The following is a 20,460-nucleotide window of genomic DNA, read 5'->3' as shown; positions in this document are numbered from 1 at the left end:
ATATGGAACATATATATATATATATATATATATATATATATATATATATATATATATATATATATATATATATATATATATTTATTTATTTATTTATTTATTTATTATTTTTTTTAATTTTTAAATTTTTTTTTTTTACTATGACAAAGCATGTTTGCTGTCTGCTATGTCATGAATTAAGTAGATTTTGTTCAACTATTAAATGCAACAAAGACTTCATTTCTTCATTTATATATATATATATATATATATATATATATATATATATATATATATATATATATATATATATATATATATATATATATATATATATATATATATTTATTTAATTTCTTTTTCTTACGGGGGGGGGGGGGGGGTGACACTATCAGGTGCCGCACCGGGTGACACCCGATCTCGCTACACCACTGGTTAGGGCTTATATTTTTCACATAATCTATGTTATATACAACAAGAACTACATAAGTCTAGACGTTATTTAACATAAGTAGCTAGGCCCTAGGCCCTAACCAGATTCCCAGCCTAGGCCTACCGTAAACAGGTTCGATAACCAGTAGGAGGCTAGCCTAGATATCAGCGAGCTGAATATGCTAGACTAATATCCCTTTGCAAGAAATCTACTTCCGGAATAATATTTGTACAAAGATCGTTTGCCGCCATAGTTTTTCATACATTAAAATAGAAGTGTTTCACAATCCGATCCATCATGAAGCTCGTGAGGTACATCTGTTAACATAAAAACCTATTTCATTTCCTTTCAATATCAAATTAATACAAACTGTGTGTATTTTGTTAGAATAAACAAATTATCGATAACTGGTTAACCGGTTTTTAATAGTGCAAATAGTTAATAGTTTGATCTAGATTTCCTAGAATAGCTTCTAAACTTAGAATTTACATTTCTAGTCGTCTAGACCCTCTTTACATCTAGATCTAGATTGTGGAAATATACTTTATCATATAGGCCTACTGTTGTAAGCTGTCATTGCACTGAAGCAATAGATTAATAGTAATATTATTAGGTTGAATAGGGCAGGTCAAAACTCCATTTTATGATTTTAGTTTTGGTGTTAGATCTAGATCTCTAGATCTAGTCTAGATGACAGATGATAGTCTATATCTAGGCCTATTTTTATTCAATATACACCTATTCACCTCCGGTTGAGCGTATTTTAATTTATTATTATAAACACAACTGAAACCCACAAAAATAATTAGATAACAACACAAGGATTAGCTCTAGAAATCTAGATCGGTTAACTCCATTTTAGCGTATTTTATTCTCCGCTTCTTGTTTACCTCCAGTTGAACGTATTTTATTATAACAACCGAAACACACCAAAACATTAGGAAAACACGATTTATTTAAACTATTTTAAACAATGCAACCGTTGACCTAATTTTACGCTCAATTACACCAGCATTAGCCTCCAGCTCCCCCAACGCCTTCTGCTTTATAATTATCATACGTCATAGCTATTTGAAATTATGGTGATGTCAGTTTTGGAGTCACTGAGTTCATATAAGTTAGGATTGCTTGCTACCCTGGGGGACTGGCTGGTTGCTAACAACAATATGGCGTACACTACAGACCGGATGCATAACTTCTGATGATTTTTGTCTTAGTTCCAGTGACCTTCTTAGAATTACTTTTTAAAATGTTTACCATGAGCAAAATAGCGGGTTTTTACGTTATAAAAGCAAGTTATATTGGCTTGTGAATAGAGACTAAAATACCTTTCTCGCTTGGGCACTTTACTAGATTTTCATGGTTATCAAATACCTAATTTAAAAAATACGTATCATGTAGATACAAAATCACTTAAACTCAAAACAACATGAAACCAAAGTTAATGCCTAAATTAATATTGAAATCCACTTTTAATTTGTGATCAATACCATTAAAATGTATTTGTGGGTGTTGACAAAATGTGAGACATGCGTGAAATCTGTCATCTCCAAAACATCTTGCAGAGTAATGGAATAAGACTATGATTTGGCACTAGGCCCTGTCTAAGTCTAGAAATATAAGTACAATTTTACCTCACCCTGTTAGCAGATTATTGAATTCTCTTACTTAATCATGTGAGGCCCCTAGTTGTGCTTAGGGCTCCATCTACGGATATCCACTGGACTCAGTTCTGTATAGCGCTTTTCAGTTGGGTCCATGTTAGTCTTAATTCTGCAACCCTTGCTTGATATTTGTGCAGCATGTTCTTAGTCTGCCCACTTTTCTTTTTCCCTGTGGACTTAGACTAGTGCCTGTTTGTTGATGTTTATTCCATTTCTTTCAATTTATGCCCAGTCCATCCCTACACGTCTATAGCACTGATTCCTTTTCTGCTTACTTCACCTTTTAACTTCTAGACAGCGACACATTTCTCTTGTGCTCAATCCTAAGAAAAGGGGCTGTACTCTTTAAAATCTAACCTAAATATAAGGTGGGTCATCAACAACAAACATTAAATTTTTTTTAAACAAAAGAAAAGTGGACAACACATTTATTTAAATATAAATGAAGAAATGAAGTCTTTGTTGCATTTAATAGTTGAACAAAATCTACTTAATTCATGACAGAGCAGACAGCAAACATGCTTTATCATAGTAATTCCCATCTTGAAAAATACACGTCTGTATATCAGCTAATATTTATTAAGGGGTGAAAAAATCTAACTTCTTAATTAATAAGTTTTATTTGTGTGTATCTAAGTTAGGTAGGCCTAATTATCTTTTCTATAAAGAAAAATTTACCAAATTTTATATTGTAAAATACCATGATAAATTTAATGGATTTTACCATTCAAAAAAATTGTAGTTTTCTGTTACAAAAACTAGCCAGCAGACTTGATTAGTTAGTAAAAGAAGGATCAATGATCGTATAATCAATATACATGTTTTTCTTTTAACCTTGAGGCCTTCACTAAAGTTTTTTTTCAAGAAGATTCCTGTATACTTTGCCACAAATTTAAATCTGCTTCCCTAATTTTCAGAAAATCAAATGGCTAAACCTACATGAATAATTTTTATTTTATCTCTCACATTTTAAGGTTTCTCATGAAGCTTAGTCATGAAACAGTCACCATAGAGTTGAAAAATGGAACACAAGTTACAGGAACAGTTACAGGCAAGACATTAACCTCAATCAGATTTTAGGCTATTTAAAAAAATAGTGTATTCTTCAAGATAAATTAAAATATAATCTGGATGTGTACATTGTTGCTTCTTAATTAGTTGTATTCCATATTACTCTGTGGTGCTGGTACTTTGCTAACTGAACCCTTCTGTTAATACAGGTGTTGATGTGAGCATGAACACACATTTAAAAGCAGTAAAGCTTACTGTAAAAAATAAGGAAACACAACAGTTGGATTCATTAAGTATTCGTGGTAACAACATACGTTATTATGTTCTGCCTGAAAGTTTGCCCCTTGACACTCTGCTTATTGATGATGCTCCACGTTCAAAAGCTCGTGGGAAGAGGGAGGGAGGAAAGCGTAAGTACCTTGTACTTGTATAAAGTTTTTAAAGATTTTATTAAATTAATTAATTAGTGTGTTAATATAATTCTAACCATAAAATATTTTATGAGCTGTTTTTTTTACTATCTCTATCAAAATTGCATTGGAAGTTATTAAAGCAAGCTTAGTGAGAATTATTTTAAACAGTTAGCAGTGGAGTCACTATGTCAGGTGTCACCTGGTGGGGCATCTCATGGTGTCAAACACACAAACACACCCAAAAAAGGTATAAGCTATATATGAAAGCTTTGGTTGCTCACAAGATTTTTTACATATTTATTGACAAAAGCTTTTTATTAAGGAAAGCAAATTTGCTTTATTTTCTTATTTTCAGTGCATTTAAAAGCTTTTTGCTATAAAGGTTTTTTGTTTTAATCTATTTATATTTTTCTATATTTTTACTAAGTGTCACCCCATAAATGGTGTCACTCTGTGCAGTTTGCACCTCCTGCCTGGCGACGTCTGATTGTTAGTTAAATTGCATTCTATTGAGTCATTAATGCCATAAGCTTACACTTTGGGATTCGATTCTTACCTTAGGCTGGCGCTTATATTTAAATAGATTTTCACTCTACACTAATGTAGTACAAAGTAGTAAAGAACTTTTATTAAAACTTTTCAACATTCTTTTAATTCTTTTTTGTCCTTTCCATTTTTTCCCTTAATAATTTATTTGTCTTTACACTTCTCAGTGCCAGACATTTATGGGTCTCCCTATTTTCCTCTTGATCCTTGTGGATTCCATGAAATGATGTGTCTTGTCGGATAATATTTATTGCTGATTTCTTCAAAGTTTCTTCAACTTTCACTACTACCGGCTAACTATTTCTGAATATTTTATAAAATGAACTGTATTAAAGTCAGTTATGCTTTTGTTTGGACTTCAGCAAATCCAATCAGTATTCTTTATGAATACATGTTCACTTTAGCTGCTTAATTGGGGCTTTAAAGAAATTTACCTTTCAATAGTTTCAAAAAATAATTTTCGGACTGTTGGTCACATTAAAATGTTGAGTTATTTGCTGATTTTCTTCTTATTACTATATCTGCATTTATATTTTAAATGTCTAATATCCATGAATTTTATTGAGTGTTCTTATTTTTCAGGTTTGTGTATTATAATTTTGAAAACTTCCATAATTCTCTACTTGTTTGTCTTTTCAGCTGCACTAGGTGGTAGAGGAAGAGGAAGAGGTGGGCCTAGAGGACGAGGCAGGGGTGGGCCAAGAGGTGGTGGTGGTGGTGGAGGAGGAGGTGGGGGTGGCCGTGGTGGTGGGCCAAGAGGTGGAAGGAGGTAAAGCAGCTAGATCATGTAGAAAACTTCTTCCTGTTAAAATATTTCATTCCCCTTACATATGTAAATAGTTCATGGGGATCAAACAGAATGTTTGTATAGTATTTTTTTTTAGTTATTGTGCTTAATTGTATTTCTTGTACACTGTAATTGGTGAAGAAATTTTTTTATCTTAAATGTTTTGTTTTAGTGCACAGTACTTGCACTCTTCATTTTAACACATTCTGACTTTTAATTTCATTCTTAAATACATGTTTGAGATGCATGAACGTTGAATGAATGATTATGGTACATTGTGACTTTTTTAAAGGAAATTTCCAGTGTTGTTTAAATAAAATGTTGGAATTGAATTTTTTATGTATTTTTATTGCAATACTTGACAAAACAAGGGTTTTGATTAAAAACTTTATTTTATTGTTAATCCCTGTTACTAACAGTTTGAACAGGCAAGAAAAATACAACTATACTGTGATTTAATTTTACCTTTGTATATACTTTATTAAATTGACAACATGCACACAAAACTTTCTAAGAGTAAAAAGTCCATGGGACTGCATAAAGCCTGTGGTTATTCATAGTAACTTTTAAAACTAGACCTAAGCACCTAACAGATTGAAATGACAATGGCAGAGCGACTCTGGCCTAAAGTTCTTTAGTAGAGAATAAATAATAAACCATTACAATATATTGTGGAGATCATGGGTCTATACATAAAGTAAAATAATTGTACACAACCTCACATTAACCCAGTTACTGGTACTAGTCATGCCCCCATAAAAACTGATACAAAATAATCCAGCTGGAGTGAGGGAAAACTGATGAAAAAATAATTTCATTAATTATTACAAGCTCAAAAGTTGAGTCACAAGAAATTAAAATACACAAAGCACCCATGTTAGAGCAAAAGCTCAAAATTTTGCATCCATTTTACTGTTGGCTGTGCAACAAGATTTGTTTTGTTTTTTTAAATAGTATCAACTATTAATATCAAAATAATGGAAGTAACACATTTCATGAAGAAGAATGGGTAACCAATCATATCTTAGATTATACAACCATGGATGGAAGAAGTAACTGTTGCACTGACATTAGCATCACTGTAGTTTAAGTAAAGGTTACTTATGGCAGTATAAGAACTGGAAAAATAACTTTCTTAAGCACCATCTCAGTGACTTAACTGTCATAAGCTTTTTGACAACAAAAAGTCAACAATTATGTAAAACTCTACACATAAAATAGTTGATTTACTTTGTTATTTTAAAATGCTTATCAAATTTGAAAACTTCAATCCATATTCTGAACTAGTAAGGTGTAAAATTGCATTAAAATTTAATTTGCACCATGATTTCTCATGATGGTAGTAATAGCAAAAAATTAGTATGTCAAATAAAGTACTTCTATAATTTTCAACTGTATACCAACACAGGGTTTACTAGTCAACACACCAGAAGCAAGTTAAAATTTGGACATTTTTATACTTATACATATATATTGTATATATTATTTTTGAAAATTATTTTAAAATACTTTGTGCATACAATGATTTACATTTTAAAAGACTTGTAGTTAGTATCTGTAAGGAAAAACTTTTTCCTGCGTCTTAAGGAGACAATTGTGTTACAGTACAGCTTTCAAAACTTATTTTTGTCATGAATATTTGCTTTAAAATGTGTCGAAAAAACATTACAATATCAGGGCATCACAATATAGCACATTTACAATGTTACAAATAAGTTTTTACCATTTACAAAAACTTCTATAATGTTACTGTATAGAGATATATTTTGTTTTGTTTCCAAATGTTTAAAATAACTATTGAAGGAAATATGAATAAAATCTGTGTAGAAGGATTTGCTAATTAACAAACTTAAAAAGGGAATGTTTTACACAAGGCAAGGAAGAATGCGTTGCTCCTCTGAGTCAAATGCATATTATAACAGAATGATTAACAACCAATTTACAAAATATAGGTGGTAATAGATGGTTCACCAACTGCACCCAAATAAACAAAGATTGTAATTAAAACAGCTAAGAATTTAATATTATGGCAGAGAGAAGTTTGTATATTATCACCTGGAAAATTGGCAAATAATGGGAACATTATCATGAACATCTCATGAACATATCTATAACAAATGAGCAATCAGTTTGTGTTCAAATAAAGTTAAATTCAATACTGCAGGTGCACCTACTTTATAGCTTTTTAAAATTTGCCATCATCACTATTTCAAGAAACATCTTTATAAGGGTTAATAAGGTGGACCAAATGCAGTTGCCCCATGATATGGTATAGGAGCAGAGCCTGTGGGCAATGGATAACCTGGAGGATAAGCAGCTATGTGACCAACAGGATAGGGCCGAGCACTTGGGGCTGGTAGGGCACCAGACATAGGGGAAAAACTTGCTGCAATTAGTGGAGCTCCAGCTTGGACAGGATAAGGAGCAGCTGTTCGTGGACCTAATGTTGGGTAGCCCAATCCAGGATACTGTGCAGCAGGTATGTAGGCAAGAGTGGAAGAAGGAATACCTTGAAAGCTAGAATATGGTAGTGAGTGAAAAGCTGGTGAAATAGTATAACCATTAGGACTTGCATTGGACACTACTGCAAAAGCTTGAGGGGCAGCAGCATATCGTGGTGCAAGTCCAGGGGGGAGTCCTGGTTGGTTAGTTGGATATCCTGCAGGTGCATAGGGACTGGGTGCTGGCATATAAATTCCTGGCTTTTCTGAAGTTTGACCTGAGATATTTGTAGCACTACTGGCTGGTACGCCTGCATAATACATTGTAGTTTTGAATTGATGAGAACTGGAAGTAGTGCAAAAGAAAAGAATATTAACTTAATAAACCAGGCACAAATAAAAGAATTATCTTATGCATGGTTATGCAATACAATAGGGGTCATCCATAAATGATGTCATGCTTTTTTTGACGATTTTTACCTCCCCCCTCCCCTCCGTCGCAGGTTGTCACAAAAAGCCAGACCCCCCCCCCTAAAATGACGTCACACCTCAACCTACAACCCCCCTCAAAATTGCAGTTGAATTTTTTTAAAACATTGATATTTTTCTAAAAATCTTGTTTAAACTATTACAATTTATTAAAACAGTTAACTAAAATGCGAAATAACATCTAAAATTCGTTTTCTAACATTTCTTTTTTATAATGCAAAAGTGTCACGTCACAACATCTGAACCCCCCCCCCCCCCCTCATCACACATCGTCACAAAATTATGGACCCCCCTAAGAGTGTGACATCATTTATGGATGACCCCATAGGCTTTTACTAACTTACTCTATGATAGGCTACTTACTACTTATTTTAATAACATTATAAATATAAATAAATTATAGATACATGTACATTATATGATGATTATAGTTTGTATAGTATTAATTATTAATTAGTCTATTAGTATAGTTATACAGTATGAGTATACAAGTATACAGTGTATAGTGTATACTAACTAGTTACTAGACTCTATACTATACACTAGACTAGTACTAGTACAGTACTAAAAACTAAACTTAAAATTACTAAACGTAGATTAAGATTTATATCTAGAGTTGAGTAGATAGGCCTATCTAAATTAATTAATTATCTTTTTAGCTAGATCTAGTAGATCTATATCTAATAGATCTAGAATCTAGAATAGAATCAATAGATCTAATCTAGATCTAGATCTAGACATACTACTCTGAACTCTGCTAGATCTAGAATCTAGAGACAAAGCGGCAAATCATTTTAATGAACCCAGACGTTCTGGATGAACCTCGGGCATGGGCATTAAAATTCCTAATTGTAACAATTTGTAATTGTGACAAGTGACAAATAAAAGGAATGAGAAAACTTACCAAAAAACGGTAACCCAGCCCTTAATTTCAATGGGTTATTATGATTTAGATTAGTTTATTAAAGGAAATAATGGCGACATTATTTAGCGCAGCAGCAGTAAAATATTTGCTAGAGTTTGATTGGTCGGCAATTAAACAAAACATATCGTCAGGATGTGAAATCTTCTTTCAATCAAGCCCAGGCCTAGCTTGAGTAGGATCTAAACTCTAAGATCTAGATTCTAGATCTTACTTTAACTTAGACTTGTCTAGGTCAGCCTTAAAAAAATGATTGATTTTGATGAATACTAGATCTATATTGATTAAATCCACACTTTAATAAACAGTTTGACCTACAACGTTCCATTTTCGATTTATCTCCCCTACCCCAGTCTGATAATGATACTGATACTGATAGACAAGCAAAAAATGATGCGTCGTAAGTTATGACCGAATTTCAATTCATCCCCACTGCGCTGTCATAGAGACCGACCTATAATAAGATTATAGTTATAGTTTGTAGTTTACCTGCTAGTTGGAATGCTGGGTTAAAAGACCCCAATAACAGTATATTGACAACGCCATTAGACATTTTAAAAATACTTTTAATGAAAAATTGTATCAAACAGCCTCCACCATCTCCAAAGTGTGACCCCCCCCCCCCCACCCCTACCTTGCGCATCTTTATCAAAGTGCGACAGCTCCCACCTTGTACACCATCATAATGCAAAAGCCGCCCCTCCCTCCCCCACATGCGCACACACAGTGACGTAGCGAGGTCGGGCGTCACCCGCGTGGCACCTAATGTTGTTGTCCCCCCCCCCCCTCCGAAAGAGAAAAATTATATATATATATATACTAGCGTACCCGTCCCCGCGCGTTGCCGCGGGAATAGAAGGAAGTCCGACGAAATATATAAGAAGGGTTTAATCTATGCGTTACCAATCCTATATTTTTAGAAGCAAGACTGTTTTTTCTAAGTGAGTTATTTAAATGTAAACAATGCCTGCGCTTGGATCATAAATATCGGGACACGGGTATACCTACACTACAGCGTGAAAACCTTGAGTGTACATTAATAACTAACCGAAATAACCAGATAGAACACACTTTGGTGACCGCCCATGTGTCAGGGACGTAGAGGGGCGCTCTCAGGAGCCCCCCCCCCCCCGATATCACTAACGCATAGGCGCGGCGTACGACCCCTGGCTCCTTAAAATAGCATCCTGTTAACAATGATGCAGATTGCGTCATTCACTAAAGTGACACAAATTAACATGATTTGTTATTTAACACGTAAACAAATTATTTGACGCGTTTTAAACATCAGTGTGACTGATGCAATATGTTAGCGTTACTAATGGTCTATTATTAGATGCTCGATCTCAATAATTTCTCATTGGATTATCTAAAAATAGTTGCTAATTGCATCATTCGCAAAGTGACGAAACTGTTGGGATTTTTTACGGACAAAAAGAAACATACCAGTTAATAATCTAACATTGTTTAATTTTTCTGATTATTAAAATAAAACGTATTACATGGCCCTCAGCGGCCCATGTGAGACTTTGCGAGCCGAAACAGACATTTTTATTTGCAGCCTAATCGCACCATACCAGGGCGCCAGACAACACGCCTGATTCAATTTAGTGAGCGTTTGTAACGCCCCATCTTATCCATTGTCTATCACACTGTTTAGACCGAACTTAGTCGCCATAGCGCTCACGAGAAAGACCAGGGCTCCAAATCGTATCCTGCCGGGGGGCTGCCCATGCAAAATTAAATCCCCCTTCCCCACCATCCACCCATATTCCCCCCTCCCACCCCAGAAACCTTCTAGGGAGTATTCATCAACTCCCTAAAGTTTTATGGCATCGGGATAAACTGTGTCGAACCGCAATCGTCTTTTTTTATATACCGTATATAGAGAAAAATCCCACAATTCCGTGGCGCCGCCCTTGCGAAATTAAAAAAAATAAATTTTAACAGAAACTTTCCCAAGAAAGTTCTAATCAACTCCCCAAAGTTTAATGGCGATCGGAATAACGCCGTGAAAGCGCAATCGACGTTTATTTTTATATACCGTATATAGAGAAAATCGCACTCTCCTGTGGCGCCGCCCTTGCGAAAATAAAAATGATTTTTTTTTAAAAGAACCCTTCCCTGGAGTGTTCTCAAGTCCCTGAAGTTTGATGGCTAACGAATGAACGTTGTGAGACCGCAATGACTTTTATTTTTATATACCATAAATAGAGAGAAAACAAATCGCGCCCTGTCGGGGCGCCACCTCTGCGAATTTGAAAATGTTTTTAGCGCAGAAACCTCCCCAGGAATATTCTGAACATCTTCCCAAAGTTTCATGGCAATCGTGTGAACGGTGTCACGGCAATTCACTTTTTATTTTTTTTTTATATACCGTATATAGAGAAAAATTGAACCCTTTCGTGGTGCCGCCCTTGCGAAATTAAAAACCTATTCAAGAGTGTTCTTATAAACTCACCAAAATTTGATGGTGATCGGATGAATGGTGTCAAACCAAATTCGACTTTTATCTTTATATACAGCACATAGAGAAAAATCGCACCCTCCCGTAGCGCCGCCCTTGTGAAATCAAAAATGATTTTTTTACAGAACCCTTCCCTAGTGTTTTATAACGAACTCACCAAAGTTTCATGCCTACCGTATATAGAGAAAAAACAAATCGCGCCCTGCCGGGGCGCCACCCCTGCGAATTTGAAATTTTTTTTTCGCAGAAACCTCCCCAGGAATATTCTCAACATCTTCCCAAAGTTTCACGGCGATGTGATGAGAGGTGTAGTAATGCATAAAGGACAAACAAACAAACAAACATACATTGCTTTTTATATAGAGAGAATTTTTCTTAAAAAACATCGATGTTTTTCCAAAATCTTGTCTGAACACTGTCAAAATAGAGTATTTTAATAAATTCCTATTGCAATTTATTAAAACAGTTTTCTAAAACGCGAAATAACGTCTAACATTCGTTTTCTAACATTGCTTTTTTATAATGCAAAAGTGTGACGTCGCACCATCTGAACCCCTCCCCCTCATCACACACCTTCACAAAATTACGGACCACCCTCCCCCGAGTGTGACGTCATTTATGGACGACCCATTAATACATTTCAAAAGTTGTGTTATTTTGTAACATGCACTTTTAAATAGCATTTAAAAAACAAAATGTTTTCATTTTGCCTATTACATAATGAAAACTATTTTATGACAATGGCACAAATCAGTGAAAAAGATATACATTTATTTTAGCCATATATCACACAACTTTTAATAGGAATAGAAAAATAACCCATAAACTATGATAAACAGATCACAAATCATAGTTAACAATTCAGTAAAAAAAAAAAAGTAAGAACATCGACAAAATGCTAAATTATTTAAGCACAGCACAATCAAACGTACAACTATCGTTCCATTGGTGTCACACGCACACACACACACACGTACACACACACAAACATACGTACTAATGCACACACTTACAAACTCGTGGGCCCTTCTTCGTTTGTGTGTGTGTACAAATTTAATAAAAAAAATATTTTGAAGAAAAACAACAAGAAAAAAAAAAGCAAGCAACGAGAGCCTACAGCAGAAATACCTGAAAGAAACTCTGATTTTAGACGAATTCAGTGGCGTAGGCAGAGGGGGGGGGGTTAGAGGGGGGTCAAACCCCCCCCCCCATAGACCCCTCGGTATAGGTATATAAAGTATGAGGGGGGGGGGTGTAAATCGAAATTTTGAGGGGGGTGCAAATCGAAAGTTTGAGGGGGGGGGGGGGGGGTGCAAATCGAAAGTTTGTCCCCGGGTAAAAATTGGAACCCCCCCCCCCCTTGAGACGATCCTGGCTACGCCACTGGACGAATTAGCTTAAGTGTAGTAGACCTAGGTTAAATCTACCTAGATCTAGATATAGATCTAGCTAATAACTCAAGCTGTATTATTTCGTTTTATATTGGTTGTCGGTTACATCCCCATTTTGATGGAAAACATTGCAAAAATGTAAGTTAAATATTAAAATTTGTGTATAATGAGGTGAAGCGCGAGGTGTGACATCATTTTCATAGCTGTGTGAGTCTTATGTCTTATCAGAGGCGTAGCGACCCTTCCCGGCGCCCGGGGACATACTTTCAATTTGGCGCCCCCCTCGGGAGCAAATTTTCGATTTGCACCCCCCCCTCGAACTTTTCATTTGCACCCCCCCCTCAAACTTTCGATTTGCACCCCCCCCTCGAACTTTTCATTTGCACCCCCCCCTCAAACTTTCAATTTGGCGCCCCCCTCGGGAGCAAACTTTCGATTTGCACCCCCCCCCCCCTCGAACTTTTCATTTGCACCCCCCCTCAAACTTTCGATTTGCACCCCCCCCCCCCTCGAACTTTTCATTTGCACCCCCCCCCCCCCTCAAACTTTCAATTTGGCGCCCCCCCTAAGGTCGGCGCCCGGGGACATATGTCGTCCCCCCGCCCCCCCCCCCCTCGCTATGCCTCTGTGTCTTATTAGTTATTGTTATGTCCCTTGGGGTCGGACACTTTATATGAGGACGAGAGGAGGGGTGGGGAACGTAGGAGGGGCTTTAAAAAGCCTCAAATATTGCGTAACGTCTTTCACATATAGTTGTATATGATCACAAATTTTAATACATTGATAAGGTCTTGCTTCTTATTTTAGCTAGCCACATTTTTGTATTTTGTTCGTAGGGTTTTGTTTTACAAGCTTTTTATGTTATACAACTTTATATTTCCCAACTTAAACTACTTAATAATGGGCTGATTGATGACTTAATTTCCTTAACTTCGCCATCAAACGAATGATGATTGTACCCGATTGATGCCTTGCAATCCCTTTCATTCTCCGACCTTCTCCCTCCTCAAGTTTTTTTAATGACCTTATTAAGCTGGGGAGAATTTTGAGTAAACCTGATGGATCGGAATGTGATGTCGTCAGGCTCGTTACAAACTAGTTGTCGTCTGCTCAAAGCAGAGGCAATGTCGAGGTGTAGTGGGGTGGGGACCGGTCCCCATAAGGCCATTTCAGTTCAGGACTATGATGTCTATGATAAGTAAAAACATTCTTTCAAATACTGATTAGAAAAAACCCTCACGAATTACGAACTAGAAATTCTATACGACTTTATTTAAGTAGGCTTATTTATGACTCACCGCGCGCATACTATTTCGCCCTCCTAGTTTTTATAGCTGTGTACGTCTTAAGCTAGGTAGCAGAGTTTATCCCAGCCACCCTTCCCCCTTCGAACGAAATAACATTTATATAGAAATATATACTTTTACTAGTGTCCGCCCCCCGCACGGAGAAAAAGTCTAGAAGAAACGCTGTAAGTAGTAGAGCTAGGCGCCTTTTTATCACAGCCATTCACCCAAATGATGCTGTTGTCACTGGTCCACCCAAATGATGCTGTTGTCACTGGTCCACCCAAATGATGCTGTTGTCACTGGTCCACCCAAATGATGCTGTTGTCACTGGTCCACCCAAATGATGCTGTTGTCACTGGTCCACCCAAATGATGCTGTTGTCATCCACCCAAATGATGCTGTTGTCACTGGTCCACCCAAATGATGCTGTTGTCATCCACCCAAATGATGCTGTTGTCATTGGTCCACCCAAATGATGCTGTTGTCACTGGTCCACCCAAATGATGCTGTTGTCACTGGTCCACCCAAATGATGCTGTTGTCACTGGTCCACCCAAATGATGCTGTTGTCACTGGTCCACCCAAATGATGCTGTTGTCACTGGTCCACCCAAATGATGCTGTTGTCACTGGTCCACCCAAATGATGCTGTTGTCATCCACCCAAATGATGCTGTTGTCACTGGTCCACCCAAATGATGCTGTTGTCACTGGTCCACCCAAATGATGCTGTTGTCATCCACCCAAATGATGCTGTTGTCACTGGTCCACCCAAATGATGCTGTTGTCATCCACCCAAATGATGCTGTTGTCACTGGTCCACCCAAATGATGCTGTTGTCATCCACCCAAATGATGCTGTTGTCATTGGTCCACCCAAATGATGCTGTTGTCACTGGTCCACCCAAATGATGCTGTTGTCACTGGTCCACCCAAATGATGCTGTTGTCACTGGTCCACCCAAATGATGCTGTTGTCATCCACCCAAATGATGCTGTTGTCACTGGTCCACCCAAATGATGCTGTTGTCATCCACCCAAATGATGCTGTTGTCACTGGTCCACCCAAATGATGCTGTTGTCACTGGTCCACCCAAATGATGCTGTTGTCACTGGTCCACCCAAATGATGCTGTTGTCACTGGTCCACCCAAATGATGCTGTTGTCACTGGTCCACCCAAATGATGCTGTTGTCACTGGTCCACCCAAATGATGCTGTTGTCACTGGTCCACCCAAATGATGCTGTTGTCACTGGTCCACCCAAATGATGCTGTTGTCACTGGTCCACCCAAATGATGCTGTTGTCACTGGTCCACGCAAATGATGCTGTTGTCACTGGTCCACCCAAATGATGCTGTTGTCACTGGTCCACCCAAATGATGCTGTTGTCACTGGTCCACGCAAATGATGCTGTTGTCACTGGTCCACCCAAATGATGCTGTTGTCACTGGTCCACCCAAATGATGCTGTTGTCACTGGTCCACCCAAATGATGCTGTTGTCACTGGTCCACCCAAATGATGCTGTTGTCATCCACCCAAATGATGCTGTTGTCACTGGTCCACCCAAATGATGCTGTTGTCACTGGTCCACCCAAATGATGCTGTTGTCACTGGTCCACCCAAATGATGCTGTTGTCACTGGTCCACCCAAATGATGCTGTTGTCATCCACCCAAATGATGCTGTTGTCACTGGTCCACCCAAATGATGCTGTTGTCACTGGTCCACCCAAATGAAGCTGTTGTCACTGGTCCACCCAAATGATGCTGTTATCATCCACCCAAATGATGCTGTTGTCACTGGTCCACCCAAATGATGCTGTTGTCATCCACCCAAATGATGCTGTTGTCACTGGTCCACCCAAATGATGCTGTTGTCATCCACCCAAATGATGCTGTTGTCACTGGTCCACCCAAATGATGCTGTTGTCACTGGTCCACCCAAATGATGCTGTTGTCACTGGTCCACCCAAATGATGCTGTTGTCACTGGTCCACCCAAATGATGCTGTTGTCACTGGTCCACCCAAATGATGCTGTTGCCACTGGTCCACCCAAATGATGCTGTTGTCACTGGTCCACCCAAATGATGCTGTTGTCACTGGTCCACCCAAATGATGCTGTTGTCACTGGTCCACCCAAATGATGCTGTTGTCACTGGTCCACCCAAATGATGCTGTTGTCACTGGTCCACCTAAATGATGCTGTTGTCACTGGTCCACCTAAATGATGCTGTTGTCACTGGTCCACCCAAATGATGCTGTTGTCACTGGTCCACCCAAATGATGCTGTTGTCACTGGTCCACCCAAATGATGCTGTTGTCATCCACCCAAATGATGCTGTTGTCATCCACCCAAATGATGCTGTTGTCATCCACCCAAATGATGCTGTTGTCACCGGTCCACCCAAATGATGCTGTTGTCACTGGTCCACCCAAATGATGCTGTTGTCACTGGTCCACCCAAATGATGCTGTTGTCACTGGTCCACCTAAATGATGCTGTTGTCACTGGTCCACCTAAATGATGCTGTTGTCACTGGTCCACCCAAATGATGCTGTTGTCACTGGTCCACCCAAATGATGCTGTTGTCATCCACCCAAATGATGCTGTTGTCACTGGTCCACCCAAATGATGCTGTTGTCACTGGTCCACCCAAATGATGCTGTTGTCACTGGTCCACCCAAATGATGCTGTTGTCATCCACCCAAATGATGCTGTTGTCATCCACCCAAATGATGCTGTTGTCACTGGTCCACCCAAATGATGCTGTTGTCATCCACCCAAATGATGCTGTTGTCACTGGTCCACCCAAATGATGCTGTTGTCACTGGTCCACCCAAATGATGCTGTTGTCATCCACTCAAATGATGCTGTTGTCATCCACCCAAATGATGCTGTTGTCATCCACCCAAATGATGCTGTTGTCACTGGTCCACCCAAATGATGCTGTTGTCATCCACCCAAATGATGCTGTTGTCACTGGTCCACCCAAATGATGCTGTTGTCACTGGTCCACCCAAATGATGCTGTTGTCACTGGTCCACCCAAATGATGCTGTTGTCACTGGTCCACCCAAATGATGCTGTTGTCACTGGTCCACCTAAATGATGCTGTTGTCATCCACCCAAATGATGCTGTTGTCATCCACCCAAATGATGCTGTTGTCACTGGTCCACCCAAATGATGCTGTTGTCACTGGTCCACCCAAATGATGCTGTTGTCACTGGTCCACCCAAATGATGCTGTTGTCATCCACCCAAATGATGCTGTTGTCACTGGTCCACCCAAATGATGCTGTTGTCACTGGTCCACCCAAATGATGCTGTTGTCATCCACCCAAATGATGCTGTTGTCACTGGTCCACCCAAATGATGCTGTTGTCATCCACCCAAATGATGCTGTTGTCACTGGTCCACCCAAATGATGCTGTTGTCACTGGTCCACCCAAATGATGCTGTTGTCACTGGTCCACCCAAATGATGCTGTTGTCACTGGTCCACCCAAATGATGCTGTTGTCACTGGTCCACCCAAATGATGCTGTTGTCATCCACCCAAATGATGCTGTTGTCATCCACCCAAATGATGCTGTTGTCATCCACCCAAACGATGCTGTTGTCACTGGTCCACCTAAATGATGCTGTTGTCATCCACCCAAATGATGCTGTTGTCATCCACCCAAATGATGCTGTTGTCACTGGTCCACCCAAATGATGCTGTTGTCACTGGTCCACCCAAATGATGCTGTTGTCACTGGTCCACCCAAATGATGCTGTTGTCACTGGTCCACCCAAATGATGCTGTTATCATCCACCCAAATGATGCTGTTGTCACTGGTCCATCCAAATGATGCTGTTGTCACTGGTCCACCCAAATGATGCTGTTGTCATCCACCCAAATGATGCTGTTGTCACTGGTCCAACCAAATGATGCTGTTGTCATCCACCCAAATGATGCTGTTGTCACTGGTCCACCCAAATGATGCTGTTGTCATCCACCCAAATGATGCTGTTGTCACTGGTCCACCCAAATGATGCTGTTGTCATCCACCCAAATGATGCTGTTGTCACTGGTCCACCCAAATGATGCTGTTGTCATCCACCCAAATGATGCTGTTGTCATCCACCCAAATGATGCTGTTGTCACTGGTCCACCCAAATGATGCTGTTGTCACTGGTCCACCCAAATGATGCTGTTGTCACTGGTCCACCCAAATGATGCTGTTGTCACTGGTCCACCCAAATGATGCTGTTGTCACTGGTCCACCCAAATGATGCTGTTGTCACTGGTCCACCCAAATGATGCTGTTGTCATCCACCCAAATGATGCTGTTGTCACTGGTCCACCCAAATGATGCTGTTGTCACTGGTCCACCCAAATGATGCTGTTGTCATCCACCCAAATGATGCTGTTGTCACTGGTCCACCCAAATGATGCTGTTGTCATCCACCCAAATGATGCTGTTGTCACTGGTCCATCCAAATGATGCTGTTGTCACTGGTCCACCCAAATGATGCTGTTGTCACTGGTCCACCCAAATGATGCTGTTGTCACTGGTCCACCCAAATGATGCTGTTGTCACTGGTCCACCCAAATGATGCTGTTGTCACTGGTCCACCCAAATGATGCTGTTGTCACTGGTCCACCCAAATGATGCTGTTGTCACTGGTCCACCCAAATGATGCTGTTGTCACTGGTCCACCCAAATGATGCTGTTGTCACTGGTCCACCCAAATGATGCTGTTGTCACTGGTCCACCCAAATGATGCTGTTGTCATTGGTCCACCCAAATGATGCTGTTGTCACTGGTCCACCCAAATGATGCTGTTGTCACTGGTCCACCCAAATGATGCTGTTGTCATCCACCCAAATGATGCTGTTGTCACTGGTCCACCCAAATGATGCTGTTGTCACTGGCCCACCCAAATGATGCTGTTGTCATCCACCCAAATGATGCTGTTGTCACTGGTCCACCCAAATGATGCTGTTGTCACTGGTCCACCCAAATGATGCTGTTGTCATCCACCCAAGTGATGCTGTTGTCATTGGTCCACCCAAATGATGCTGTTGTCACTGGTCCACCCAAATGATGCTGTTGTCACTGGTCCACCTAAATGATGCTGTTGTCACTGGTCCACCCAAATGATGCTGTTGTCACTGGTCCACCCAAATGATGCTGTTGTCATTGGTCCACCCAAATGATGCTGTTGTCACTGGTCCACCCAAATGATGCTGTTGTCACTGGTCCATCCAAATGATGCTGTTGTCACTGGTCCACCCAAATGATGCTGTTGTCACTGGTCCACCCAAATGATGCTGTTGTCATCCACCCAAGTGATGCTGTTGTCACTGGTCCATCCAAATGATGCTGTTGTCACTGGTCCACCCAAATGATGCTGTTGTCACTGGTCCACCCAAATGATGCTGTTGTCATCCACCCAAGTGATGCTGTTGTCATTGGTCCACCCAAATGATGCTGTTGTCACTGGTCCACCCAAATGATGCTGTTGTCACTGGTCCACCCAAATGATGCTGTTGTCACTGGTCCACCCAAATGATGCTGTTGTCACTGGTCCACCCAAATGATGCTGTTGTCACTGGTCCACCCAAATGATGCTGTTGTCACTGGTCCACCCAAATGATGCTGTTGTCATTGGTCCACCCAAATGATGCTGTTGTCACTGGTCCACCCAAATGATGCTGTTGTCACTGGTCCACCCAAATGATGCTGTTGTCATTGGTCCACCCAAATGATGCTGTTGTCATCCACCCAAATGATGCTGTTGTCACCGGTCCACCCAGATGATGCTGTTGTCACTGGTTCAGCCCCTGTTCCACACACGACTAAATGAATGTATGCTGCCACGAACAGACTGGAGCTCTCTGAACTGGATGAAAGCCGCTGTCGTTTTATTGACATGTATCAAGATGTATGTAGATCTATGTATTTTATGGATGTAGGCTATATGATGGCGTTTTTTTCCCCGCGCAGTCCGCTCCTCTACTCCTTGTACTTGTAAACAACTTCTAGAAAAGTTTGCAGAATTTTAAGACAGAAAACAGAAACGTTTAACTAAAGATTGCTGTATGCCTTTTTATTTTTTTAAAGGTTCATTTAGCAACACGTTTAATCGACTAATCGTATGACGTATCTTCTAGAGCTTTTTACGTGTGTATAAATAATAATATGGGACGGCATGGCCTAGTCAAATCAATAGAATGTCCCAGAGTCCATCCAGCTCTGATTGGTAATGGTATCTAACTCTCTAACTGCCATTAGGGAAATGCAAATGCGGCTGGACATAGTGCTGACTACACTATCCCTTCATATGCCGATGGTCTCTGAAGCAGATGAACTCTACGGGAAAAGACGAGGATGATAAATAATAAAATCATCGTTTGTTTCATATCTCCATGGGAGACACGGATTGTTACGTCATTACGTCATGGCTTGTATCCCGGAGTTCACCGGTACTCTAGGCCTCAGATTGTAGATGTTGTTTTAACAATCAAACTCACGTGGAACTACCACGTCATGGGGCGATTAGAATAAGCTACATAACGTCATTATTAATTAGCCAGGCAGGCTGTAATCAGGGTTTTTTGAAGCATTTTTCTCCGAGAGGGGGGGGGG

General features: G+C 39.6%; 2 protein-coding genes across 2 annotated transcripts in view; both read left to right on the top strand.

Moving 5' to 3' along the window:
- The first annotated feature begins 581 nt into the window (after positions 1 to 581).
- On the top strand, positions 582 to 5,165 carry LOC131936083 (small nuclear ribonucleoprotein Sm D1). The gene is made up of 4 exons (XM_059292942.1): positions 582 to 723; positions 3,051 to 3,127; positions 3,297 to 3,497; positions 4,686 to 5,165. Exons 1-4 carry the CDS (start codon positions 710 to 712, stop codon positions 4,817 to 4,819), a joined length of 426 nt encoding a protein of 141 aa, XP_059148925.1. The 5' UTR covers positions 582 to 709; the 3' UTR covers positions 4,820 to 5,165.
- Positions 5,166 to 8,792: 3,627 nt separating this feature from the next.
- LOC131936081 (large neutral amino acids transporter small subunit 1) overlaps positions 8,793 to 20,460 on the top strand; it is a 30,679-nt gene continuing 19,011 nt past the window's right edge. The window contains exon 1 of the mRNA XM_059292939.1: positions 8,793 to 8,860. The gene's annotated coding sequence lies outside the window, so the exon portion shown is untranslated. The remainder of the gene's footprint in view (positions 8,861 to 20,460) is intronic.

This window comes from Physella acuta, unplaced genomic scaffold (assembly GCF_028476545.2).
Source record: "Physella acuta isolate Inbredline_101_S28 unplaced genomic scaffold, ASM2847654v3 ptg000166l, whole genome shotgun sequence".
In the NCBI taxonomy this organism is placed as follows: Eukaryota; Metazoa; Mollusca; class Gastropoda; family Physidae; genus Physella; species Physella acuta.
This window is presented reverse-complemented; position numbering and strand designations above follow the sequence as displayed.

What these genes read in the sequence shown, in the direction of transcription:
- LOC131936083 (XM_059292942.1), top strand. An exon ending in AGTTACAGGAACAGTTACAG is followed by an intron (nt 3,128 to 3,296) that starts GCAAGACATTAA and finishes CTGTTAATACAG; the next exon opens with GTGTTGATGTGAGCATGAAC. An exon ending in GAAGAGGGAGGGAGGAAAGC is followed by an intron (nt 3,498 to 4,685) that starts GTAAGTACCTTG and finishes TTGTCTTTTCAG; the next exon opens with CTGCACTAGGTGGTAGAGGA.